General features: G+C 36.2%; 1 protein-coding gene across 1 annotated transcript in view; it reads left to right on the top strand.

Moving 5' to 3' along the window:
• Positions 1-5310: 5310 nt before the first annotated feature.
• The window catches only part of LOC105219255 (diencephalon/mesencephalon homeobox protein 1-A), a 207364-nt gene continuing 186430 nt past the window's right edge, over positions 5311-26244 (top strand). The window contains exon 1 of the mRNA XM_054230992.1: positions 5311-5989. Within this exon, the coding sequence (XP_054086967.1) occupies positions 5326-5989 (664 nt within the window). The 5' untranslated portion in view covers positions 5311-5325. The remainder of the gene's footprint in view (positions 5990-26244) is intronic.

The raw sequence follows: 26244 nt of genomic DNA, 5'->3' as shown, positions 1-26244 counted from the left end.
TTCAAGATAGATGACATATACGAGGACTATATATATTTTTTTTTTTATTAATTTTATGTTTAATCACCATAGAAATGTTTTCAAGGGATTTAAGATGTTTTTTTAGGAAAAATATAATTTTATGTTCAATCACCACAGAAAGGTTTACAAAAGATTCAATATGTGCTTTACATGTATGATCTGTTATCTATGGATGTTTTCCGCAATTTAAGGTCGTTCTTGTTGTTCCTTTTCTCCTTCTGGTTTAACCTTCTTATTCATGTCTAAAAGTCATAGAAATTGCCTTGGTTTAAGGAATTTGAAAGCACTTTTTATGACAGTAATATTTTTCGAGAATTTGCGGGATCACCGCAATAAAAATGTAGACTTCGAAAGGAAAGAAAGTGCAGACCAACCTAGACCCTCTAAAGCCGGAGTAGTAGTAGTACTGCTGAACTCTCACCTCCAGATTCACTGCGGTTTATGGTATAAGGAACAACTCATTAAAGTCAAGAGATGTTTTAGTATATATGCTGTCTAAGGATAAAGAGCTGTTACAGAGAGCTTTGCAGAAAGCCAATAATACCAATGAAAACGCCAGAGACTCTGGGTCTATTAACACTGTGCTATACACTAACGAAGCATTTGAGAGTCAAAACTACTACTAAATGTGTAAATATACCAACAAAAATGGAAATTTTGAGAATATACACAACAACAACTAGGCTGTGGAATGAATGAGAGTAAACAAAGGAAGCAAATGAATGCAATGAACGGCGGCGTTTTATAAATTGGCGTACTCCATTAATCGAAGCGGCAATGTTGACGACGTACGACAGCTACAGCAACTAAATCAGAAACAACAAAAACTAAAACAACAATAACAAAAAATATAACAACAATAACCACCGTACAAGCAACAACTATGTAAAATTTATTGCTGTTATAAAGAGCTTTACAAGCCAACAACAGCGTTTACATTTAAACGGAAGGTTGAAGGACTTGCCTTGTGTTGTTGTTTTTGTAGTTGTGCGCCTTGTGAATGGCAACAAAAATCACACCAATACATTGGCGCGCAGAAAACAAAAATGGTAGGAGCGACACGCACACACCTGCATTCAGCAAACCAACACATGCAAATCGCGTCGCTGGCAATCCAACTGGAATGTTTCCAATTGGAAAGTAATATTTCACTGGAAAATTATATATTGTCAGTGCGTGCGAAGCGTGCAACAAGCCGTATGTCATTGCTGCGCTTAACTAGCTGCGCTACTCACTCTTTAGTCGAGCGTGTAGGCGTGTTAACGCGCATGCGCCATATTGCCTAGCACAAAGCGGCAGGAGAAATGCATGCTATTGCTGCTGTGTGTGCGAGGCGTGCAGCTAGCGAGTGTTGTTAACTGTATATTATCATGTTTGACTGCTTCAACGCTGACGCTGCGTGCGTGGTAGCATGTTTGAGGTTAACGCCCAATATTTGAAGCGAGCAACTTGGCCGCTTATGCGCATTGTGAGAATGTGTAGTCAAATGAGAGTGCGGCGGCATAGTCTGAGAGTTTTGAGATTTACCTTAAGTAAATAAAAAAAAAATTATATTGAAATACAACAACAACAACTACTAAGTGAGTATGCAAATGCCACAATGTGAATGAGAGTATGTTTTGTTGTAAAGTGTAATGTTTACAACAACAACAAACACAATATTTTTTTTTATTGTTTTTGCATATTTCATTTGTTTCTCATGCGCAAATCTTCGCAAGCCAACCAAGAAATGCATTGAAAAAACATAAAATAATAAAAAAATAACAACAATAAATACTAGCATATAACTGAGCACTTAACTTTTTGTGCGTCGCATGCCTACTTGCCACTTGCATATGCCACATGCCGCCTGGTTCATGCAAATACGCGTACGCTTGCTCCGCTGCTGAACGCTACTAGCGCCACAACGTCACTGCCACATGCCGCATGCCACACAAGCAGCACTTTGCTTTTGCGATTTCGCATTTCGCTAGTATGACTAGCGTCGGAGCGGAGCAGCAGTGTTCGTGTTGTTGTTGTTGTTGTCGTCGCCAACGCCGTTACTTACTTACCGTGTCGTTTGGACAAAACTCTCGGTGCGCTTGCAAACGGCCAACAGTTGTACGTGGAAATTATGGCGAATTTGTTGTGTATTTTATGCGAAATTATCGGCGCTTAGTATTTTTGCAAAAATTTACGTAAATCACTTACGTGTTTACGTGCAGCATTAACTAGCGCCAAAGCTTTTTCCGGTTATGTGCGCTACACTAAAGTAGTAGGCTTCGTGTGATACACGCGCGTTATTTACCGTTGTTGTTGTTTTTGTTGCGGTGCTGTTGATTGCCCTGCTCTCGTGGTTGTGTTGTTGTTCAGCAAGTCGCTTGAAAGCGTTTGTGCGCCTACTATTAGGTGTGTTCGTTTGGTGCGCTCTATATATATAAACGCGCGCGTCTGTTTGTTGTGCGCGCTCAAATAAACCGGTTTATTGCTAGTTAATATTTTACGCTTGCTGCGACGCGTCCAAAAAAATAAATATACACTCGTGACGCATTGTAACATCGTGCAAGTGTTTGGGAGAGAGCGGCATGAGTGTGTTTCTATGCGAAAGCGTAGAGTAGCAAAGCAAAAGCGTGACTGCTGCTACATATTTGTCTGAAAAAAAGTTACTTTCAATAGCGTTTTAGCGTAAATTAATGTAATTGATGCTCAACACTCGTTATGCAATTTAATTGAATGAGGCTGATATATATTATTATATATATTATTATTTAGGAAATTATAAACTCAATCTCGCAGTTTGTTTTGCCTTTTGGTTTATTCTTATTCATATTTTTGGTATTGTTGTACCATCAGTAAATATTTCATAAATAATTTTGAGGAGTGATGCCGAATTGACCGCCTTTGGTCAGTTAAAATTCATTCTGGTTCCGTAGAGTCGAAAGTAATGGGTTTTTGTCTTGGCCGGTTCTTGACACCCTTGTTCTTTATTTTTAAAAATCCAGCAGTCTTTAATTCTACTACATCCATTTTTTTGGAAATATTACGTTTCAGTGAAAATTTCTATAACTCGAAGTCTCTCGAACTCGAGGTTTTTTGTGGATTATGGTGATTCGACTTAAGAAAGTCTCTCTAACTCGAAGTTTTTTTTGTAGATTATGGTCATTCGCGTTAGGGAAGTTCTACTATATTTTGCAAAATTAGCTGTTTTTGAAGAATATTTTCCGGTTACTTTCTTAAAATATTCTTCAAAATATTTATTACAGTTGTAATCATAACCAAATTGATTTTACAATTTTTTTCAAGTGTAGTTGAGGCTTTCGTAGTTGTCTTCTAAAAATTAAAATATTTCGATTTTTCATACAAGTTTTTTTTGAGACTTTCCAAAATTTCTATGAAACATTTTTCCATAAAATTCTTTCCAATTTCAGTTGTATGTTTTCTATCTGTTCTTCTTAACTTTAGTTGTTAACGATATGTATATGTACATTAATAAATTTCGAAATGAATCATAAATCTAAAATCTAAAATTACAATTGAGTTGATTTTCTCTTGCAATCCTTACTACGTAGTTAGTGTTTAATCTCTTCTTACATAAATAAGCTTTATCTCTCGTCAGACTATTAGAAAGCTCCGTTTATATATTAAGTTTAGTTCGAGAAAATTTATTCGAAAGTTTCTAATAACAACACTTTTGTTGTTGGATTGTGAAGAAATTTCATTTAAATGAGTGGACTTCGTCAAATAAAGACACAGTTAAGTGAGCTTCTTTAATAAGAATTTGAAAATGATTGAAAGCTGATAAGAATACTTTCTACCAAACGCTGATGAGAAGAGTGAGGTTTCAACGCACTTTCTTCTAAATATTTATGACAAGATTGATATTTCAACGCCCTGCCCTTTCTTCATAATATTTTTTTCCAAATCTTTATGAGAAGATTATGGTTCCAATGGACTTTCTTCTAAATATTTATGAGAAGATTAAGGTTTCAACACATTTTCTTCCAACTCTTTATAAGAAAATTGAGGTTTCAACGAACTTTCTTCTAAATATTTATGAGAAGAGAGAGGTTTCAACGCTCTTTCTTCTAAATATTTATGAGATGATTGTGTTTTCAACACATTTTATTCGAAATCTTTATAAGACATTTGAGGTTTCAACGCACTTTCTACTAAACCTTTATGAGGCGATTGAGATTTCAATGAACCTTTTTTCCAAACTCTGATGAGAAAATTGAGATTTCAATGAAGTGTTTTCCAAACTCTGATGTGAAGATTGAGTTTTCAACGAATCTTTATTCCAAAACCTGTTAAGAAGAACGAACAGACTATACCCTGACATACTCCACATATGTTCTACATGCAAAGAGACCCCGCATCACACTAACCACCTCTTTGCATGCCCCCTTAACCATACTCATCTAACACCTCTTTCCCTTTAGTCCGTCCCATCGAAATAGCTCGTTTCCTGGGACTCCCGTTAGATGACTTCGATGACAATTAGGCTAGGCTTGTCGTATCAGGCAGACCTGAGTAACCTCTACAACAACAACAATCACAAGAACGAACGAACTTTCTCCTAAACCCTACACACAGGGTTCACGTCTTCTTAAGAATGAAGATCTTCGTATAAAGTTCTTCTTGACAGAACATCGTTAGGCCAGTTCACCAGAATTTGTGAACTCCTTTTGATAGAAGACTCGGGTAAGTCTTACGGATCAAGAAGCGAGGAGCGCAGCAAGTTTTCTTCGGAGGTTAAGGAAATTGCGGACTATACTAAAAGCTTTAATTATTATAGACTAGTTGCAGTCATGTTAGTTTTTTGGAAGACCTTGTTTATTCGTTTCCTGAGAAATTTGTTGTGATGCTGTCCTTTTATATCTATCTGATATTTATAACTACTGTCCTTGGGTTAGAAGTAAAAGTTACAGATCTGATCTTACCGCTTAATTGATGTATTAAAGATTCACATCATCATTCCTCAATTTACCATAGAATGGCTTCTGGGTTATTTAGATAATAAGTTCGCATTATAATATCCTTGGGAAAGAAAAAATAGAGCAAAGTTCAGTTTAAGGGATCTACAACACAATTAAGGCACATTTAATAAGCTCACATCGTTTATAATTAGTCGCTTTAGCTGATTAATAGTGGAATGGAAATAAACAATTTATTTTATAAAGTGAACATTAAATACAACAAACAAATAATTATAATGATTAACTAGACCAAAATGAGAGTAAAAACAATTAACACTGGTTTAAAATGGCTCACACAGCTAATTAAAATTGCAAACTAAAAAAAAAACACAAAAGTAGAACAAAAAATATGCCGCAACGTTCACCATTCGCCATACAAGAGCTGCTCGGCTTGAGCAATTCAGCTGCAGCAGCAGCAAAAACACACGAACCCAGCGAAAGCGGCAGCGAGCTCAAAGACACGCACACGCCAACTGCAAATAAAAAAGAACATGCGACTACTGACGGCACACCGCCGTCACCTACAGTTATATCAGTACGTACACCATCACCCAAACAAGCAGCGCCGACGGCCAGTAGCAGCAGCAGCAGTGCAACCACTTCATTAAGCACAACCGCAACTGTGGGCTCGAGTGTGCCCGCACTGTCGGCGTCCGTGGTCACTGCGACAGCAAGTGGCAGTATTGCAGCAGCCTCGTTTAGTGCAGCTGCCGCCGAACAGCAACAACAACATGCTGCACATCAACAACAGCAGCAGCAGCAACAACATCATCACCACCACATGACAATGGCTGCTGCTGCTGCCTCCCGCATGGCCTACTTCAATGCACATGCCGCGGTTGCAGCTGCCTTTTTGCCACATAATTTGGGCGGTGGCGGCGCTGCTGCCCAACATACTACCAATTTGCATGCACTGCAACAACATCACAATCATCATCATCATCACCGGTTGCAACTGCAGTCACATCATTCATCGCACGGCCATGCGCCGCATCATTTGTTGCATGCACAGGGTGAGTAGCGATTTGTGATGATTGATATGAGTATATCAATTATAGTGCATGCCAATAAAGGCAAAAATCATCTCTGTTCTAAATTATAAAGATTTCTTCAAAAGTTTTCCAACTCTATTACATTTTTACTTTCATAAGTCTGTTGAGAATTACAGTTGAAAATTAGTTGTTTTATGAACTTGATGACGATAGATTAATATAGCGATTTGAGAGGCTAGGTTGAAGATGAGTTGAGCCGCCTCATTCCTATTCGAATATATCCTAATAATAATTATTTCTTGCCATTTTGAACTGACTTGTTTAGTGTATCTCGAGTTATTAAAGAGTAAAGAAAAGTATTAAATGAAACTAATTGGATATTTTTGGATTATATATTTGTACTTGAATAGACTGCTTCACTTTTTACTGATATTACTAAGTGTACCTAATACATTGTACTACTTTTTAATATTGATCTGGCATACTTTCTGAATCTCCGTATGTGTATATTGGTAGCTTTTCTTAGAAACTTTGATGAGTGAGCGTATTATTTAGTTTTTACTTCGTTCCAAGTAGCATTCCTTTGCAATAGTGCTGCCTACTACTGTTTGGTTTATTCTTTACTCAGTAAGATTCATTATATGCCGAGGAGATATGCTGCTGGGGAAAATCATTAGGTATAGGTTATTATATTATTGCTACGAATTTTTCCAAATTCCAAAAATAGCTTAGTAATAACTTTGGAATTTTTACCAAAACGAAAAAAAAACAAAATAAAAACAAATTAAAATAAATGAAAATAAAATACAATAAAAATAAATAACAATTAAAAAAATAAATAATTATGGATATCAAAAGATATTTCGCTTATTTCATACAAACCAATTGTTACATCTTCAATAAATAGACTTTTTTTCTAATTTTTTTTTTATTATTTTTATTTATTAATATTTAATTATTTCGTCTTATTATTATTATAAAATTAACTATTATATTTTAATATTTTTTTCATTATTTGCTATATATTAAACCTAAAGCTACAAAATAATTATATAAATTTAAATTTTAAATATTTTCGTACATTTTATGTATGATTGTTATGAAATTAACTACTAATTAAAAAAATATATATATATATATTATTTTTATGTATAAAAAAATAAAAAGTAAAAAAAGTACAATTTATCATGGTTAGGTGAAGTTTATAACCTAATTAGTCAAATAATTATATGTGCATGAATTTTTGGGAAAAAAAATTAAAGATTATAAAATTGCAAAATATTTCTGAGTATGAAAGTTTGTTATTATTAATGTATACGATATAAAAAACAAAAAATGAACAAATTTCAAAATATTTTTTAAACTATAGAACAGAATTGAAGGTTAGGCTGATAGTAAATATTTATATGTGCATTTTACTATTTTCACCAGTAAAGTCTATACATTTGAGTTTAACTGAAGGACATGTTTATTAAAATAGTCAGTAGAATTGTCTTTATATTTTGAAACTAAATTAAGCCGCTGAATCAGAAAATTAACTACTGATTGTAAAATAGTTATGTAAATATTGGCAAATTCTTGTTTTATGGCTAATTTAAGGTGACGAACCTTCTCAAACTGCTTTCCGTTTTGGAAAACAGGAGCAGAGAGGTTCCCCCAGAGATCCTCAATAGGATTTAGGTTCGAACTCAATTGTGCACATTGTAATACCGGAATTTTCCGGTCGTTAAAGATGTTCTTCGTGTGGATTGAAGCGTTATTCTTTCGATATGTCCAGTTATATGCCATTAATATTGCCAGCAAATTTTATTAACTCGCTGTCCAAAAGATCTACATTGATATTAGCATTCATTTGAGTGAATATGAAACATGTAGATAGCTTTCCACAGCAGCAAAATGCAGCCCATGAAATCAAGGTACCACTTCCAAAATATCGCTTGTACGTCGTTCCTGGTGCGAATCTCTCCAATATTTCTTGCAATGACCTGGGCCGACCAAATTTAATTTTTTTTCGTCACTAAAGACTGTATTCTATCACTCATCGGCACAGAATTGGTATTTATTTGCAAACCTCAAATGTGCTTTATTGTGTCTTTCTTTAGCGTTGGTTTAGGTGCCATGGAGGTGTGTGTTCAGAAACTGATTTTTATGGAATTGGAAATATTATATTTATTGTGATTTTTTGTCTTAACTAGGTCCATATTTGATCGCTGCTTATCAAGTCCGCAACTACTAGCCGTCGAATCATCCTTTCGCACCGCTCACCATTGTTTTTTTTCGTCCGCTGCGTCGCACTATACCATTATTAGTGGGGTTTTTAAGAAATTTTGAGATACACTTCCGATGTCGCTTTGGTCTAGAGCCATTTTGGAACCGCTTCCATGCATTCCTATGATTATTACTTGTTGCTCGGCTGATAAACTAGTATCACGAGGCATTTTAGGCTTAAAGTTAAATAAATGTAATCAAATTTTTAATAATTCATTAAGTTAATGCACCTACAATAATTTTGAAAACAAATTTTAACAAAAAAAGTTTTTGCTGCGACACTATCAGTAAGAAAGATCCGCTAAACTGATTTTGCACATATAAATATTTACTATGCAATACCCAATTCACAAGCACATTCTTAATGTAACTGTACAACGAACGAGAAAAGTATGAAACAATTTGCGTTGCATAGTAACGGTAACATATAAACCTTTTATTCCACATTTACCGAAATCCAAAAAATAACAGTGAATAAGAAATATAAACAAAAGCAGAAATGCATACATAATTATTTGACTGGGGTATTTGTAAAAAAATATATATTTTGACAACTCAAAATTATTTTATTATTATTTCAATATTTTTTTAAAGTAGCAAATTTTTTTTTAATATTTTTTTAATAATTTATGTAGTCTAGGTCTTATGTTTAAATATATTATTTCCTTGTTTATCACATTTTTTTTAATTGAAAATATTTTTTGCTATACTCATTTTGATATTAACATCAGAAATAAATTATTTATATATGTGGTACAAATATTCTTTTCTTTTCTTATAATCATTCTTTTTACTTATAAACCATTTTCGTTTGTTATTTTCTAAATATTTAATATTTGATATGTACAAACTATGTTGCTAGTTGTTGTTATCAATGTTTTTAATAATTCTATTCATTTTTTATATTTATATTCGTAAAACAATTTAATATACAGTATGTCAAGAAATTGTTTTGACAAGAGAAATATGAGAGAGATATGTTCCCCTGTCAAAACACTTTCTCATTCTTATTATTATTTAAAGTATTAATATTATTAAAAATAATTAAATGTTAATTATAAGATTTTTAATTTAATTAATTTATTTTTAGATGAATTTAATTAAATTTATCATATAACGGTACATCTAATAAAGTTTATTTCATTAAATAAATACATATTTTTCCTAATTTTTTTCCGCTTTGTGAAAGAATATACACTTGTTCTTAACAAATTGTAAATTAACTGTTTACTTTTAAGAATTACCTGTATTTCTAACTTCAATTTAAAAAAATAATAATTTTAATTATTTAAATAGTATTTTTTAGAACCCAATATTTTTTTTTTTGGAAAATTATAAATCGATGAAATTAAAATTATATATATTATTATTTAAACTATTAATAATTATTTTTAATAAATCACCAACAATATATTCAATATTAGTTATTATTATTTATTTTATTGGTTATTGATAAAATTATTTATTGTTTAAAAATATTTATATTTTATTAATGCTATTTAATTGCTATCTTAATGTATTTTTACGTTGTTAACTAAGCAAAATTTATTTATTTCTAATTATTTCTTATTAAAGTAAACTTAGTTGCTGGTAGACAGTTCTTGAGAGTTTCGTTGAAAGTTTATAAACTGAAAAAAAAAAACAACAGTAAAATTTGTCAATGTCAACATTAATATCGAAAAAAGTTTGATGACAAACATAAAAAATTATACAGTTCAATAACTCCATGGAAATGTAATTTTTTAAACATTATGTAACTATCAGAAGAGTTCACCTTTCAAATTTACAGCTGAAAAGAAGAGTGCAAATTATAATAAGTTATAATATATATATTGCGATATATATTCCTCCACGATATCTTTCGATCTACGATTAAGCATATTTATAGGGGTTTTCAAAAAGAGCGCTACCAAAGCTTTTTTATATTAAAACAAAATTGGTATTTATGAATTTGGGTATAAATGAAATTATTTATTCCTGTGAAAGTACATTCCATGTGTATGAAACTCGATTTCTTTTGCATGACCACCACGGGCACGCTTGCAGAAGTTCAGACGGTGAACCAAATTTTCGACGGTTTTCAAGCTTAAATTGGCCGATACTGCTGCAATTTCACTTTCGATATTCGTACGAAGTTCATCAATCGTCGCTGGCTTGTTGGCATGGACCATAGATTTGACGTAGCTACACGGCGTCAAATCGCACGATCTGTCCATGTCCATATCGAAGCCATTCAGCCAGTGTGAGAGACTGTGAGAGATTTTCCATGATGAAATGGCAAACCTTACTGAAGAGAAATGTCAAAAGAGCGAGAAAAAATATGGCGTCGTTTGCTGTCCCGATCGGTTTACATTTGTAGCGTCCTTTAAAAAAAAATTGGTGCGTGGAGCCCCTACGCGCGAAAGAAGTTATACTTCTTAGTGATATTCCAAGAAATGCACATCATTTTGTATGAAAGAAAACTAGCTAGAGGGAAAGGATACAAATATTCTATTATTCTAAATATATATATTATTCTAAATATTTTCTTAAATTCACATTTTATAAATTTATTATGCACATTTTATAAAGCAAAGTCCAAATCAATTATCATTTCTGGGTTCTGACGGATTGATATCTATAATATTTACAATTGGATTATGATAACTAAAAAACGATATGAAATGTCTTACACCTGAACACGAATTAATTAGTAAATAAACACTGTCTACAGAAATGATCCTGTGAAGTCTTAATCTTTCAACGGCCAACGCAGAGTATTTCAACCAAAAGTCACACAAAATAGTTGAGAATTCGCAGAAACGAAAGAAAAATAATGTGCAAGCGAGCGAGGCATATTGTTGCTTTTACACTAACAAAATATACAGCGAATTTGCAATTGCAAATATGCAAGACCATTTGCACCAGATTGTGAATTGCCCTACTGCGCTTATTGACTGCATTATTATATATAATTATTTGTATAAAACCTTGGAATTTATTCATTAAAATCACCACTCAGAAGTCGTTTTATACGTTGTAACCGAGCGATCATCGAAGATACATCATTTTTAATATGCCACAAGACAAAATTAGAAATTAAGTTTATAAACCTAACGCTGACGATATACCTCCTCTCGCGGGTGCTAATATTTTCGATTTGCAAATAAAGTAAATGAAAGTAACGCAGAGTATTTCAACCAAAAGTCACACAAAATAGCTGAGAATTCACAGAAATGAAACAGAAACGAAAGAAAAACAAATAATGCACAAGCATACAATCCTACATGTGCGTACACATGTGAATATGTGACCAACCAAAATTTTAAACATTGTTCTACAAAAACAAGAATTGTTCAAATAGCATAAGCATGGCAAGTGCTTTAAATTCTCTGCTTTACTCTCATTCACTCTCTCTCTCTCTCGCGTTAATTGTTCAACGCTATTCCCTCTCCACTGAAGCGTTAAACAATTATCACAACCTTTTCCGAAGTCGTATAAGAAGTATAACTTCAAAAAAAAAAAAACCCTGTATTACTAAAAGCTGCTTATGTCACTCCAAAGAGAGTTTCGTCAGACCGTTTATTATCAATGATTGGTGAAGAAAACATATTCTCCGCCGCTTTCAATGTAAGAGATCCCGCTTTATCACTGATCAGTTGGATTAAGAATAGCCCGAAATTTAATTATACTTAGTCTTTCGATTTGATTGGGTCTTCTTCCGGAAAAGGGCTGTTTTGAAACAAAATTGAAGACGATAACTAATATGTTTAATATTTTTTCTATTTAAGTATCAAAAATACGTCTTCACCGTCGAAGGTTTTTAATGTAATCTAATTTCGATAACGACTAAATACTTATAAACGAATATTTAACCAAAAGTGTTTCGTTTTATTTCTAGTATATATAGTATATATCGATCAATTAATACTTTTTTTCATAAAAGACGACTGTATTTATAATCTTCTAAAAAGTTTGAGGTCAGGCTTACAAACTGTATACAAATTTTGCATATGAGTCACATAATTGGTATTAATTCTCATATTTAAATAACCAAGTGACACAGACCGTGAAAAATATATAAAATTTTGAATAATCCAACCTATTTCTACATGACTCAGACCGCCAAATATGCGCTAAGTACAATTTAATTTGCACTGAATTTTATTTTGCGTACACAGATTTTGAATGTCACTATAAAAAATTTAAAGCATTTCAGACAATCACCAAAAATGATTGCAAGTAATCATTTGCACGAAACGAGTACAGGAAATCTACATACAAACATACATATTTACATATTTATATATATACATATGCGACAGTGGTGTCCACATTAGAGCTCTTGGTATTCGACTAATCGACTAACCGAATTAACCGAATAGGGCATTATTCGAATAATAATATTCGATTTGCACTATTCGGATAGTCGTCAGTCATCGACTATTCGATTAACCGCTCATTTTCGACTATTCGGTTAACCGTTCGTTGTCGACTATTCGAATAGTGCAAGTTCATTAATTTTCTTATTTTTATTGAAAAAAGTGAAACATTAAAACTAACAAAAAACTCGCTATTTTTTATGACTGTCATACCAAAACTGTTGTTGTTTCACATGCAAAACTAAAATATGACTGATACAACACTGCGTGGTATGTTTCTTGAGTTCGCTATTCTATACCCCTACCCACTTGCTGCCGAATTTTTTCGGTTTTTTGCGGCATATGCCTAGTACTGTAGTAACCGTCTACTTTTTGGAACCGGTTTTTTTTTGGGACACACTCGTGGCAGTGTGGGCGGTCGGTGGGTGGGGCTTTGGGGCATTTTGGGGCAAAACTTCGACGAGTGGGTAGTCGGTTTTCTGTGAAAATTCGGTTTTTTTTTTTGGGTCGGTCAGTGGTCGGTTTTGCTCGTGCCCTTCTGCCCGAACACTTCTCAACCGATTTATACCGCACATTGCATATATCTGGAAAATACGGACATATATCTGGAAAATCAAAGGCTTTTAGACTGCAAACAATTTTCATTTATTCGAATAGTGACAGTATAACTATTCGAATAACCGCAGTAGAACGACTATTCGAATAGTCGGAACATTGCGACTAACCGAATAGTGCTAACCGGTTAATATTCGTACGAACGGTTACAAACCGGATATTCGAATAATCGGTTTTCAGGTTAATCGAATAATTTTAAGAGCCCTAGTCCACATACATTTTTTTCACACACTGATTAAACAAATTAATAACGAAAGATAAACAATGAAAATGAATATGAGCAAATAATATGAAAATTACTTAAATTATAAAAGCAAAGCGTGGAGAGAAAAACCTTAATTTCAAAGATAATAAATTAACGAAAAATCAACGAAAATTCAAACGGAAGTCATAAGCTAAACAATAAAATAAACACCAAAACAGAGAAAGAAAAATATAAGCATGAAAAAAAAACAGCTGTGACAGAGTTGCCTATGCGGCAGTGTCAGCGAGTCGCAAAGGGCTAACACCTCAACTCAAACTGTGGTGACAATGAATATATAATTCAAAACACTTGGCGCATTAAATTAAGAAAAACAACTACAACAAAAGCGGCAAATTAACGAATGCAAGCGAAACACTCAAAGCAACAACAACAGCAAAAATAAACAAAAATATACTAAATCTGAACAGACAGTTGGAATGAAGAAGCGCCGACGCGCGTCGTCAACTGGGAATTGACTGAAATTGAAATCAGATTAATACATTCGTACGCTAATTACAAAGCAACAACAACTGCCGGACGCGGCTACGAGGGCAGTTAACTCACTGTACAACAACAACAATAAGAGTTAAGCGCTTACAATAACAAACACATTACTGTTGACCGCTTATATTGTTGATTACGCTGTTGTCTGTGCGGCGTTGACGATGACGGCGGTAGTGGTGATGTGTGTGACGCGAGAATTGTTGTTGTCGGCTTGTCGTTATATGTTGTTGTGGTGAAAAGATGACAAGCATTTTGCATACGGTATGCGTAACTATAAATATACAGGAGGGGTGAGTGCAATGTCACCGAAAAATAACTTTGAACTAAGGTCTAGATGGTCTCTAGTCTATATTGTTATCGATTGATATATAACATCTTGACCAAAATAGTTAATGAAATCGGCAGAATTGATCTCAAAACTGTACTCGAGAAATCGTTGTCTGCAAATCCGATGATATAATCTAGTCAATCTAGTTCTAGAAAGATTTCCCTGATCTTCGCGCCGAAAATTCGAAAATCCCTCGAGGGGTAAGTAGAAAAAGGTTCCTATTTAAGGAAAAATAACTGCAAGTACCCGAAAATGCTGCGCCTGAATATTTCTGAGGCTGTAATACTTACGAAGGCTATGAAAGTACTTACAATCTTTTTCGAGTTCATCTTGCCGGCGAAAGCGCAATGGATACGGTTTTCTATCTTATCGTTGTTAGGTTAGGTTAGCTTAAAGGGTAGATATCTATGCAACAGGAGATCCCTTTGGAAGAGCCAGAGTCGCCAGTCCTGATGCCGCAAACTCATCAAAGTGGATTCTCAATTACCTCTAGTGACGACACCGCGTGTTGATCCTATTACGAATTTGTTGAGGCAACGCATTTGTATTCAGCACAGTTCAACTGGTGCTCCGAAGTTCCTGCTGTCAAGATGTTTCAACCACAGTCTAGCGAAAGATGGACAATGAAGGAGAAAGTGTCTCGATGTCTGAATCCAAACATCTTCAATGGAACTTTGGCACTTTGCATCCGACAGGATATTTATCCTCACGACATGTAGCCCCATCAGGCAGTGCCCGTTATAGACTCTTACTATTACGGCGAGCTGAACCTTTCTAAGAGCAAACAGCTCAGTAGACCTCCTGCAATCCGCGATCTTAGGCTAGAATGATTTCGAATTCGCACGGGTACTCGTCCTTGACCAACGATTACCGTATTCATTTGAGTAGGTCATAGAACCAACGTGGAGATACAGGAGGATAGTGGGTCAAAACTTGTTCCCAATATGATGAGATTCCGGCTTGGGTGCGTTTTCGCGCAAGCTCATCAGCTCTGCAGTTCCCAATGATATCGCTATGACCTGGAATCCAAACGAGTCTTATCCTAAAGTAACTAGAAGCTATTGATTCAGCGAGACATGGCTACAATTGCCACTGTTGCTACACCAACAAAAGTGTGCCTACAGAACAGTTATAACCTTGATCACCCTATATAGTCGCTTATGGAGCTTTGCTACCATCTTCTCACCCTGTACCCGAATACCGAATGTCTCGCCAAATCGGCTTGCTTTACCCACAGGTACACTTGCTCATTACTTAGCGCCTGATTGACTACCAACTCATTGTTGTTATTGCTACTACATACATACATACACATTTACTTTTTGGCGTACAATTTAAACGCTCAGCTATGCAAAATAAGTTACTTGAGCTACACATTTATTATGCTGACTTTGTGGTTTTTAAGCTACCTGTTTGCTTGTGCGCTTCAAATGAGCGTACATCGTATCATAGTAAACGTCACTTTTATCGCTTAACAAATTTAGTAACACGCTTACGCTGCTCCTTGTGGTGTTTAAAAAATTAGGATGACAAGGAAAATAAACTCTATTTTCAATTAAGCTGGCTAAGCACTTGACAGAAATCTCGCTCTTGTTGCGCTACGCTTCGTTTATTATTCTTATTACCACGGCATAATTAAGCCAAATAAGCAGTTATGACAATATGCATATTAAGTGTAGTGGCTACGAAGGTAGCTAGAATAGTAATTAAATATGTAAAGTTGCGAGAAGTGCCTCTTAAAAAGTGAAGGAACACAGCTGTTGGCGGCACTGTACAGTGATTTTCATAACAAAACCGATGACAGTTGCCAATACCCCGTGGAAGTGTGAAAATGAGTTCGATGTGGAAGACAGACTTAAAGGAACTTGTAAACACTTCAAGGTCACATTCAGATATCATAAAATTGAAGATGTTTGACACAAAATGCATGCTTGAGTTCAGTTCCACTCTTCAAATAATTTGCTTTGAAACCGAACAAGAACCCGGTCCATTTGGTGATACATTTTCGATTATATCGATGGCCTGATTTTATAAAGCTCAAAGGAAGTCTCATTGGAGTCCACAGTCCTATCGCGTACAAGCCCTAGATGTTCGTTTTCGCCCTTTAGAAAGTCTATAGATGCTAAATTCGCTCACAAAACTGGATTCTAAAAGAAATGGATTCAAGAAAGAAATAAAAAATGGACTACGAAATGGAACTGTAGATCCACTTAATGGAACCAGATCACTTAAAAGAAGGAAGAAATGAAGTACATTTCAAAGCCATTGGTGAGGTAACGTGGTTGAACAGTCTAATTCGTCAGAGCAACTAATGAAAATCATTGCTATTGTCCTTTGAAGACATTAAGACCTTGAAGTACATACCTTTGACTAAGAAAGACTACAAAAAAGAAGGAAGGTTTTTTTTTTACAATCGTATCTCATTGGGCCCAAGTCTTAAACTTCGACTACTGGTCCACTCAACTATCAAGTTTTTCAACCTGAGACCGCTGAAACTTTCGATTGCCTACCTAATGTAATATCTCTAGTTTGAGCAGTCTAACATGTCAGCTAGATGAAAATGCTCAAAGGAGGCATACATTGATCTGACTGTATACTTTAACAATGCTTTTAGGGAAGTAAGGTTTTCGAAATCTTCTACAATATCGTTCTGGAAACTATTTATGTTTTTCTTCTACACGCTCAAGTATTATTTATTATCTTTAGATTGATCCAAACTTTTTTTATACTCTCGCAACCTGTTGCACAGAGTATAATAGTTTTGTTCACATAACGGTTGTTAGTGTCACCAAGAAATGTAAGAGTTAGATATGGGGTTATATATACATAAATGATCAGGATGACGAGTGGATTTGGAATCCTGATTTCTGTCTGTCTGTCCGTGCAAGCGATAACTTGAGTAAAAATTGAGATGTCTTAATAAAACTTGGAACATATGTTCCTTGGCACATTGAGGAGGTTGCTTACGAAAATGGGCAAAATCGGTCCACTGCCACGCCCACAAAATGGCGGAAACCGAAAACCTATACAGTGTCATAACTAAGCCATAAATAAAGTAATGAAAATGAAATTTGGAACACAGGATCCCATTAGGGAGGGGCACATTTGGATGTAATTTTTTTGGAAAAGTGGGCGTGACCCTACCCCCAAATAGGTTTTTTGTAATAAATCTGGGCAAAATCGGTTCACAACTACGTCTACTTTCCATATAACTCAATTTTGAATTCTTTTGATTCGTTCACTTTATAATACATATATACATTAGAAACAAATGAAGATAGCGGAATAAAACATTACAAAAATACTGTATTTGAGCTGTGACATCACTTGTGGAAAAATTGTCAAAATCGAACCATAAGTTTTCAAGGCCCCTGATATCGAACATGAAGAACTCAGTGCCTAAGGGTAATTTTTCACCGAAAATATAGGTAAATCCCTCAGATATTTTTATGTAATTCATTCCCTCTGAATTTTTTTCTTATAACAGTTTCTCTCTGTACCTGAAATGGTAAAAATCGGGTCATAACTTCCCCCAGATCCCATATACCTAATTATAAGTAATATTAAATTAAGTGATCGTATAGCCTTCGATACATTGTATCTTGGTGGTGAAACCGAGTGAAATCGGTTTAGGAATTACCTCAGTCCCCATATACTATTTATGATGATTTTCGTTATTCTATTGAAGTTTATACCGAATATATGGGTCGAATTGTGTTATCTTTATAAAATTACATCAATAAATTGCGAGAGTATAAAATGTTCGGTTACACCCGAACTTGTTTTCTGCTAAAGTTGTGTATTTCTTAACTGTCAGCTCGCTGTCTAGCTGAGTTGAGAAATGAAACTGAGTTTTGTATGGATTTTCAAAGTTTTTGTCTTTATATTTGCTGTGCAGCTCGTCGACTATCTTTACTCCTTTTTGTATAATTAGGACCCTCTAATTTTAAAGTGTTCACTAATGTTTGGGGCCATGTTTTTATTTCTATTATGGCTGTGAAGTCTGTCTCTTAGAAATTTCTCTTGAGATTCCAGTTTTTTGAGGTGTAGGTTTCGATCTGCATATCTAAGTGGGGTCAGAGATGGAATTGAACAATTGAATTTAATGAAAAGTAAATGCAATTGATTGAAAACAAAATCCAAAAAAGCAATTAATATGATATATCTTATGCGTAATCTATATTGAGACAAAATACTGCCTTTCAACGTAAGAGAAGAGACAAAACTGTAGGAAAAATTCTTCGAAAAGTTTTCGGCGCTGTCAGAATCGGACCTGATGAATGGATTACCGAAATTCACCAGCTAATTCAAGGCTAAAACGTGGTGCGATTTATCAAAACGCATCGAATAAGATGGCTACGACATATTACAAACATGAATGATTCAAGAGCACAAAAGAAGGTATTGAACGCGAAAACATTCATCCGCAGAGCAAGAGGAAGGCCAAGATCAAGATGGAAGGACGAATTAAACGACTGCAATACTGGAGAAAGACCGCAAGAGACAGCGTAGCTCGGAAGCGTATTTTTCAGCAGGTCAATGCACACGGAGCGTTGTAGAGCCAAATGATGATGATGACCTCATAAATTCTAAGTGGACCTCGTATGGCTGAAGGTTTTGTGAGAGACTTTTCCAAGTCAAAAAAAACACTAGGAGGTCAAGCAATGTTTGAAAACCGGAACTCAATTCTCCCTGATTATAAAAAAACTGCAAGGAAATCCTAATCTTTCGGATCTACTAAGGTCCCATCTTGCAGAATCGTTCACAGCTGAAGGCAGCACTTCCAAAAGTCAATAATAACATGATTTAACTGTGATTTCAACCCTTCCATTAGCACTGCATTGTTTCACTTTAGGATTTTACACTTTTTTATTTTTATTATTTCACTTATTCTTTCATTTAGACAAAAACATTTAAACACCACAAAACAAAAGGCTTTTTTGTACACGAGATCAGCAGAACTCATTGCAGCTTTGCATTGCCCTCATCGAACCGTTGCAGATTGACGCGTTTAACGGCAGCGACTTTTATGCATTGCAACCGCGAAATTAGCGCGCTTGTCTGTCAAATTTAATTTCCCTTTGATATGTCACTGACTGAATGATGGACACTTCAAGTTTGTGCGAATATACAATTTATGCAGGCATTATTGGTTTGGTGTTGCATGCAACATACTTTTAAGTAGCTTTAAGCATCATACATAAAAAAAGAAAAAAAAAAACAACAAATGTCATACCGCGTTCCGTCCATTGTCGCATACAATGCATATAAGGTGACGCGATTTTTTTATTGTTGTTGCACGAGTCACACTACGGCTATTGTCGTGTGACTCCAGTGAAGTTCATCGAGTGTGCTTGCCACTCAATGCACAGATGCAACGTGTTTGTATGGAGTGTAGGCTGCCGCTGCCTTACCCCTTTCACTTTGACAAACAGGCTAATAAATGAAGTTTAAATGTGGAAGTCACTTATTTTGAATGCAACAGTGGAATTCAATAATAAAACAGTTGGTTAATCACAATTTTTCGTGGAGACGCAGAGCACTTTTGTGACTCGGTCTTAAGCTTAAGACTTAGATCGAACCAGCTACTTTTATTCTTCCTCCATACAACCAATATCTGTTCGTCTTCATCTCTGATTCAACTATAGTATGCAGTTAGGAACACCATTCGAGTGCTAGATCTCAAATGCCAGCCCTTTAGCAATTAGAACTTACCGTTGCAGTCTTAAATTATACCGGGGAAGTCTTAAATCATACATGATAGCAATATTGTTCCGATCTTCAATCTTACGAAGCTTTCGGCGATCGATATTGATACCTCGTTAACTACAGTTTACTCTTTAAACGATACTAAAGACTTTAGGACGAGTTCCGGACCTCTGTCTGAAGGAATCAGCATGAACCAAAGAGCGAAGCAATCTAAGCAAATGAAGTCAGTCGCACCTAAAAATCCCTACAGCGGTTTATTGAAATTTCATTACCCCACTTTTCAGCTCGGTAACTTGTCTACCCTACACTTTGCCACAACAAAGCTCATATCTAAAATGCTAAGTACTATTCAGGTCGTTAGCGTTTGCAGCAATTATATGAAATTCGATATGCCATCGTGTTCGTAAATATTCCTTTTATTTTGTTTTGTTTTTCTTTTTTCATTTTAACACATTCCAACTTGACAAGCATAAAGCGTTATTTGCTAATTGCTGACTACTTGTATGAGTAGAACAACAAAAAAATTTGGGGGTAAGTGACGAGTTAATTAAAAACTGATTAATGCTAAACAATGCCTGACGAAGGTAAGCAGAAAAGGCGAAACGGTAAAGTGAGTGCAAAATGAATAAAAATAAATAAAGTAAAATGAAAAAAAAAAATCACAAAAAAAGTTCAGTAAAATGAAGAAAATATTGAAACCCTTAAAATGCATAACCTTTACCTCAAGCTTGCCCGAATATCCTTTAAAAGCTTTCAATAACTCACAAATTAAGTATGCGCAGCGCCACCTGGCGTGTGTATGACACGATCAGCGCACTAACGCGATCGTTAACTTTGAAGCACCTTCAACAAAAAAAAGTTTTAATACTTGACTTTTAAGCAATTAGGCAGCAGCAATTAAAAAAAGAATTCAAAACACTTTGAGTTTCTAAAATTATTTCAATTTCTGTGCAACATTGTGTCGACAGACCACCCAACAACTAGCGTGGTTCCGATATTTCTAAGTAATATTGTCTGCCTCCATTGTGACTTCTAGTAATGCATATGTATTTGTTGTTGTCGACTGACGCTTGACGCTGCCAATTGACGTCAACCTTTTGGCCGCCAAGTAAATGAGCTTTTTTACATGCGCTTGTGTGTTTGAGTGCCAGTATACTGAAGATGATTGATAGGCGGCTTGACGCTGGAACTGCATATGTACATGAAAATGACGACTTGTCTGACAGTAGAGTCGGCACACGATGCACAAATATATGCCTAACATGTGAATGATGTAAAATTTATTGAGCTGGGGACCAACAATGTATAGAGTCTCCATAGTATGCCAAGATTTTTCTTAGGAAACCTCAAGTATTTATAATAATTGCATACATTTTTACGTTAAACTACTAGAAATGATTAGAAGTTACAAACACATCGTTGGATGTCTTTGAGTTCCCTAAAAAAGACCTCTGTGAAATATGGTCTGCCGTGAGCAGTTCTCTGTTAATAGCACACTAAACCTGGTTCCATTCACTAGTAGTCATCTCCGACTTAAGATCCTACATAGTTAAGACGTATCGCTGGATTTCAATGAGATCTTCCTAAGGCTTCGGAACAACTTCCGTGTTTTATGACCAGAAAAGAACAGATCTCGGTTAAAAACGTAAAAATAACAAGATTCGACCAACCAATAAAAAACCATGTAACTGGACCATCCGTCTGGACCGACTATCTTTAGATTTCAACTTTTTGATCACCTTCGCCTAAGAGATTTTATTGAAATCGTGTGTACGAAATTGACCAAAATAATGGAAATTAACGGAAAGGATTTCTATGGATGGAATCGATCAGTGCAATCCTGCATTCTACATATTGAAATCTTTGTCTTATTCGCTGGGTAACGGTCCCAAGATGCCTGAGACCCGAGACATTTATGGATTCCATTAAAAAGCTTTCATCAAGAAACCTCATGCAATCATCATGATCGTTATGGTTGAGCGTTCTTTGAAAATAACTTAGTCTTTAGAATTCCACAGCGGCCATTTCAAATCATGTAACAACTTTTCATGAAGTGAATGAAGTGGAATAAGCAGGCGCACTTAGGCTATCATTAGACCCATTGTGCTCGCCAAGGGTACCCTGATAAGCGTCACCTAAACAACTCGGTCCATTTGACGAAGCTGCTAAGTTTTTTCCATCAAAGCTGCCCAATTTCTCTTAGTTTTGAGTATTGCGAGCCGTGGCAGGTGTTCCTTTCTAACCGACTGAATGCTGAGCATTCGCAATTATAATGCTCTAGCGTCTCGTCATCCTCCGCTAATGCCCTGCATTCTGCCGATTCCACTATACCAAGTCTCTGCAGGTAGTCTCTTAGTGGTAAATTCCCCGTGATAACCCCTGTGATACAGCTTAGTTCTCTTTTGCTCAAAGTAAGAGTTTTTGGTCTGTCCACTATCAACATTACCCCATAGTAGTTTTGTGTTACGACCCGTGTTGTTCCAAGACCTGAGGTGTACCCTTAGCATCCATTGCTTTAGACAACACTTGAGAGAACTTAAGGGTCTAGGGCAGTTTAAGGAAACTGCGATCCTAGCTGCGCCTTAGCTGGCCAACTCATCCGCCTCTTCATTGCCCTCTATACCTATATGACCAGGTACCCAGATGATTTTAACTGAGTTTTCTCCTGCTAGTCTATTAATTGCCTCTGTGCATGATCTAACGCAGTGAGAGGTTTTTAAAGAAGAAGCCTGCTACTGTACCTGTTTCACATTTAGATCCGTCGGCGAATATATAGATTTCACCAATGGTACTATCTATGATTGTAATGTTGGTCCATTCTTCTCTGCTGGGGAAAGAGAACTTTGCATTTATCTCTCTAACAGTCTCTGTAAAGTGAATAGTCGAAATGGAAACTTTGGTCGTCTACGCCAATATTTCTAAAGAAGAGCTTATGTAGAAATTAATGTTCCAGCAACAAATATTGGTTGTTTAATAGAAGCTTCAAAGAAATGTCTGCTTCTGTTTCTCTTCTCCGCGCTGTGCATAGAAATTTGTGTTTGTTGTGACCCACACACTTTGTCGACGCGTTCACTCAAGTACCCACTCGAGTTTGGTCGATTTTCGTGCTTAAAATCTCAACTTGATTTTTTTACTGTATTTTTCACTTTGTATCAGCTTGTTTTCTCAAGAGCGCTGACTTATTTATTATGCAAAACAAAAAAATATGACTTCTATAATGCTAATCGAAATTGTGCTACATAGATATAAAAATTGAATATTTTTAGCTGTATATAAATTAAAAAAAAATATATATTTTTTTTTGTTTTAACAGTATTTCAAGTGTTAATTCGTGTTACTGGTTCTCCGCTATATTTTAATTCTTTGTCTTTCGTTAATTGCCCACAATAAGTATGAATTAGTTTTTTTAATTAGCTTTACCAAAAATAATATGGATTTCGGCAATACTGTAGCGGCTTTGATGCCTTTTAAAGATTCTTCAAATGTCTAGATAACGCCGATAGAGCTTTGAAACAGTTCTAAAAGCTAAGCTAAGGTAAATTCTACAGCGTTTCCGATTTGGACTCAGTACTCGGTTACGTCGGTACAAAATATATAGAAATCCCTTCAGACTTAGGTTAAGCGTATTTTTCAGTTTAAAGATTTCTTCGGAATGTTAAGTATTGATCGAGGATCGGTATATTTATTATTTAGAAATTTTATTTATCAGTCTATTAAAGCCTCGATATTGACACATTGTGTCTAATACAATAGTCTAGTCAGAGAAAACGGGCATCTAACTGTCTTCACTAACCAATATCTTGGTAGTCCCTAAGAAGTTCGTTACTGTATGGCTATATATGACAAGGCGAGTTAAAATTCGGATGGCTGTTTGTCTGTCCGTCCGTGCAAAGGATAACTTGTGTAAAAGTTGAGATATCTTGACGAAAATGGGCAAAATCGGACCACTGCCACGCCCACAAAATTGCGACAACCGAAAACAAAAAAGTGGCATAAATATACTATAAATAAAGTTATAAAAGTAAAATTTGATACAAAGGATCGTACTAGGAAGGGGTATATTTGGGTGTAATTTTTTAAGAAAGTGGGCGTATAACCTCCCATATAAAGGTTATGTTGAACATTTCTAAAAAGCGTTAACTCACTAATGGAAAACATCAGAAACACTAAAGTTTACAAAAGAAATGTCATATGGAAGCTGCACTCAGATTTGTTTTTAAAATGGAAAATGGGTGTGGTAGCGCCCATTTATGGGTCAAAACCCATATCTCAGGGACTACTTGACCGATTCGAATGAAATTCGGTATATAATATTTTCCTGATACCCTTATTGTATGTATGTGATTGGCGTTGCAACCGTTTAGCCGGTTATAGCCGAATCGACGATAGTGCGCCACCTGTCTCTCTCCTTTGCAGTTCGGCGCCAGTTGGAGATCCCAAGTGTAACCAGGTCGCTCTCCACCTGGTCCCTCCAACGGAGTGGAGGCCTTCCCCTTCCTCGGCTTCCTCCGGCGGATACTGCATCGAACACTTTCAGGGCTGGAGTGTTTTCGTCCATTCGGACAACATGACCTAGCCAGCGTAGCCGCTGTCTTTTTATTCGCTGAACTATGTCAATGTCGTCGTATAACTCGTACAGCTCATCGTTCCATCGTCTGCGGTATTCGCCGTTGCCAATGTTCTGAGGACCACAAATCTTGCGCAAAATTTTCCTCTCGAAAACTCCTAGTGTCGTCTCATCTGATGTTGACATCGTCCAAGCTTCTGCACCGTAAAGCAGGACGGGAATGATAAGTGACTTGTAGAGCTTGATTTTGGTTCGTCGAGAGAGGACTTTACTGTTCAATTGCCTACTCAGTCCAAAGTAGCACCTGTTGGCAAGAGTTATTCTGCGCTGGATTTCGAGGCTGACATTGTTCGTGTTGTTGATGCTGGTTCCCAGGTATACGAAATTATCTACGACCTCGAAGTTATGACTGTCAACAGTGACGTGGGAGCCAAGACGCGAATGCGCCGACTGTTTGTTTGATGACAGGAGATATTTCGTCTTGTCCTCATTCACCTCCAGACCCATTCGCTTCGCCTCCTTATCCATGCGGGAAAAAGCAGAACAAACGGCGCGGTTGTTGCTTCCGATGATATCAATATCATCGGCGTACGCCAGGAGCTGTACACTCTTGTAGAAGATTGTACCTTCTCGGTTTAGCTCTGCAGCTCTTATAATTTTTTCCAGCATCAGGTTAAAGAAGTCGCACGATAGTGAGTCACCTTGTCTGAAACCTCGTTTGGTATCGAACGGCTCGGAGAGGTCCTTCCCAATCATGACGGAGCTTTTGGTGTTGCTCAACGTCAATTTACACAGCCGTATTAGTTTTGCGGGGATACCAAATTCAGACATCGCGGCGTAAAGGCAACTCCTTTTCGTGCTGTCGAAAGCAGCTTTAAAATCGACAAAAAGGTGGTGTGTGTCGATCCTCTTTTCTCGGGTCTTTTCCAAGATTTGGCGCATGGTGAATATCTGGTCAGTTGTCGATTTTCCAGGTCTAAAGCCACACTGATAAGGTCCAATCAGTTTGTTGACGGTGGGCTTTAGTCTTTCACACAATACGCTCGATAGAACCTTGTATGCGATATTTAGGAGGCTGATCCCACGGTAATTGGCGCAGATTGTGGGATCTCCCTTTTTATGGATTGGGCAGAGCACACTGAGATTCCAATCGTCAGGCATGCCTTCTTCCGACCATATTCTGCAAAGAAGCTGATGCATGCACCTTATCAGTTCTTCGCCGCCGTATTTGAATAGTTCTGCCGGTAATCTATCGGCCCCCGCTGCTTTGTTGTTCTTCAAGCGGGTAATTGCTATTCGAATTTCTTCATGGTCGGGTAATGGAACATCTGTTCCATCGTCATCGATTGGGGGATCGCGTTCGCCATCTCCTGGTGTTGTACTCTCACTGCCATTCAGCAGGTCGGAGAAGTGTTCCCTCCATAATCCCAGTATGCCCTGGACATCGGTTACCAGATTACCACCTTGGTCTCTACATGAGGATGCTCCGGTCTTGAAACCTTCGTTAAGTCGCTTCATTTTTTCATAAAATTTTCGAGCATTCCCTCTGTCTGCCAGCTTCTCAAGCTCTTCGTACTCCCGCATTTCGGCCTCTTTCTTTTTTTGTCTGCAAATGCGTCTCGCTTCCCTCTTCAGCTCTCGGTATCTATCCCATCCCGCACGTGTTGTGGTCGTTTGCAA

Source organism: Zeugodacus cucurbitae, chromosome 5 (assembly GCF_028554725.1).
Source record: "Zeugodacus cucurbitae isolate PBARC_wt_2022May chromosome 5, idZeuCucr1.2, whole genome shotgun sequence".
Taxonomy (NCBI): domain Eukaryota; kingdom Metazoa; phylum Arthropoda; class Insecta; order Diptera; family Tephritidae; genus Zeugodacus; species Zeugodacus cucurbitae.
Note: the sequence above shows the minus strand (reverse complement) of the source record. Positions and strands in the feature narration are given on the sequence as shown.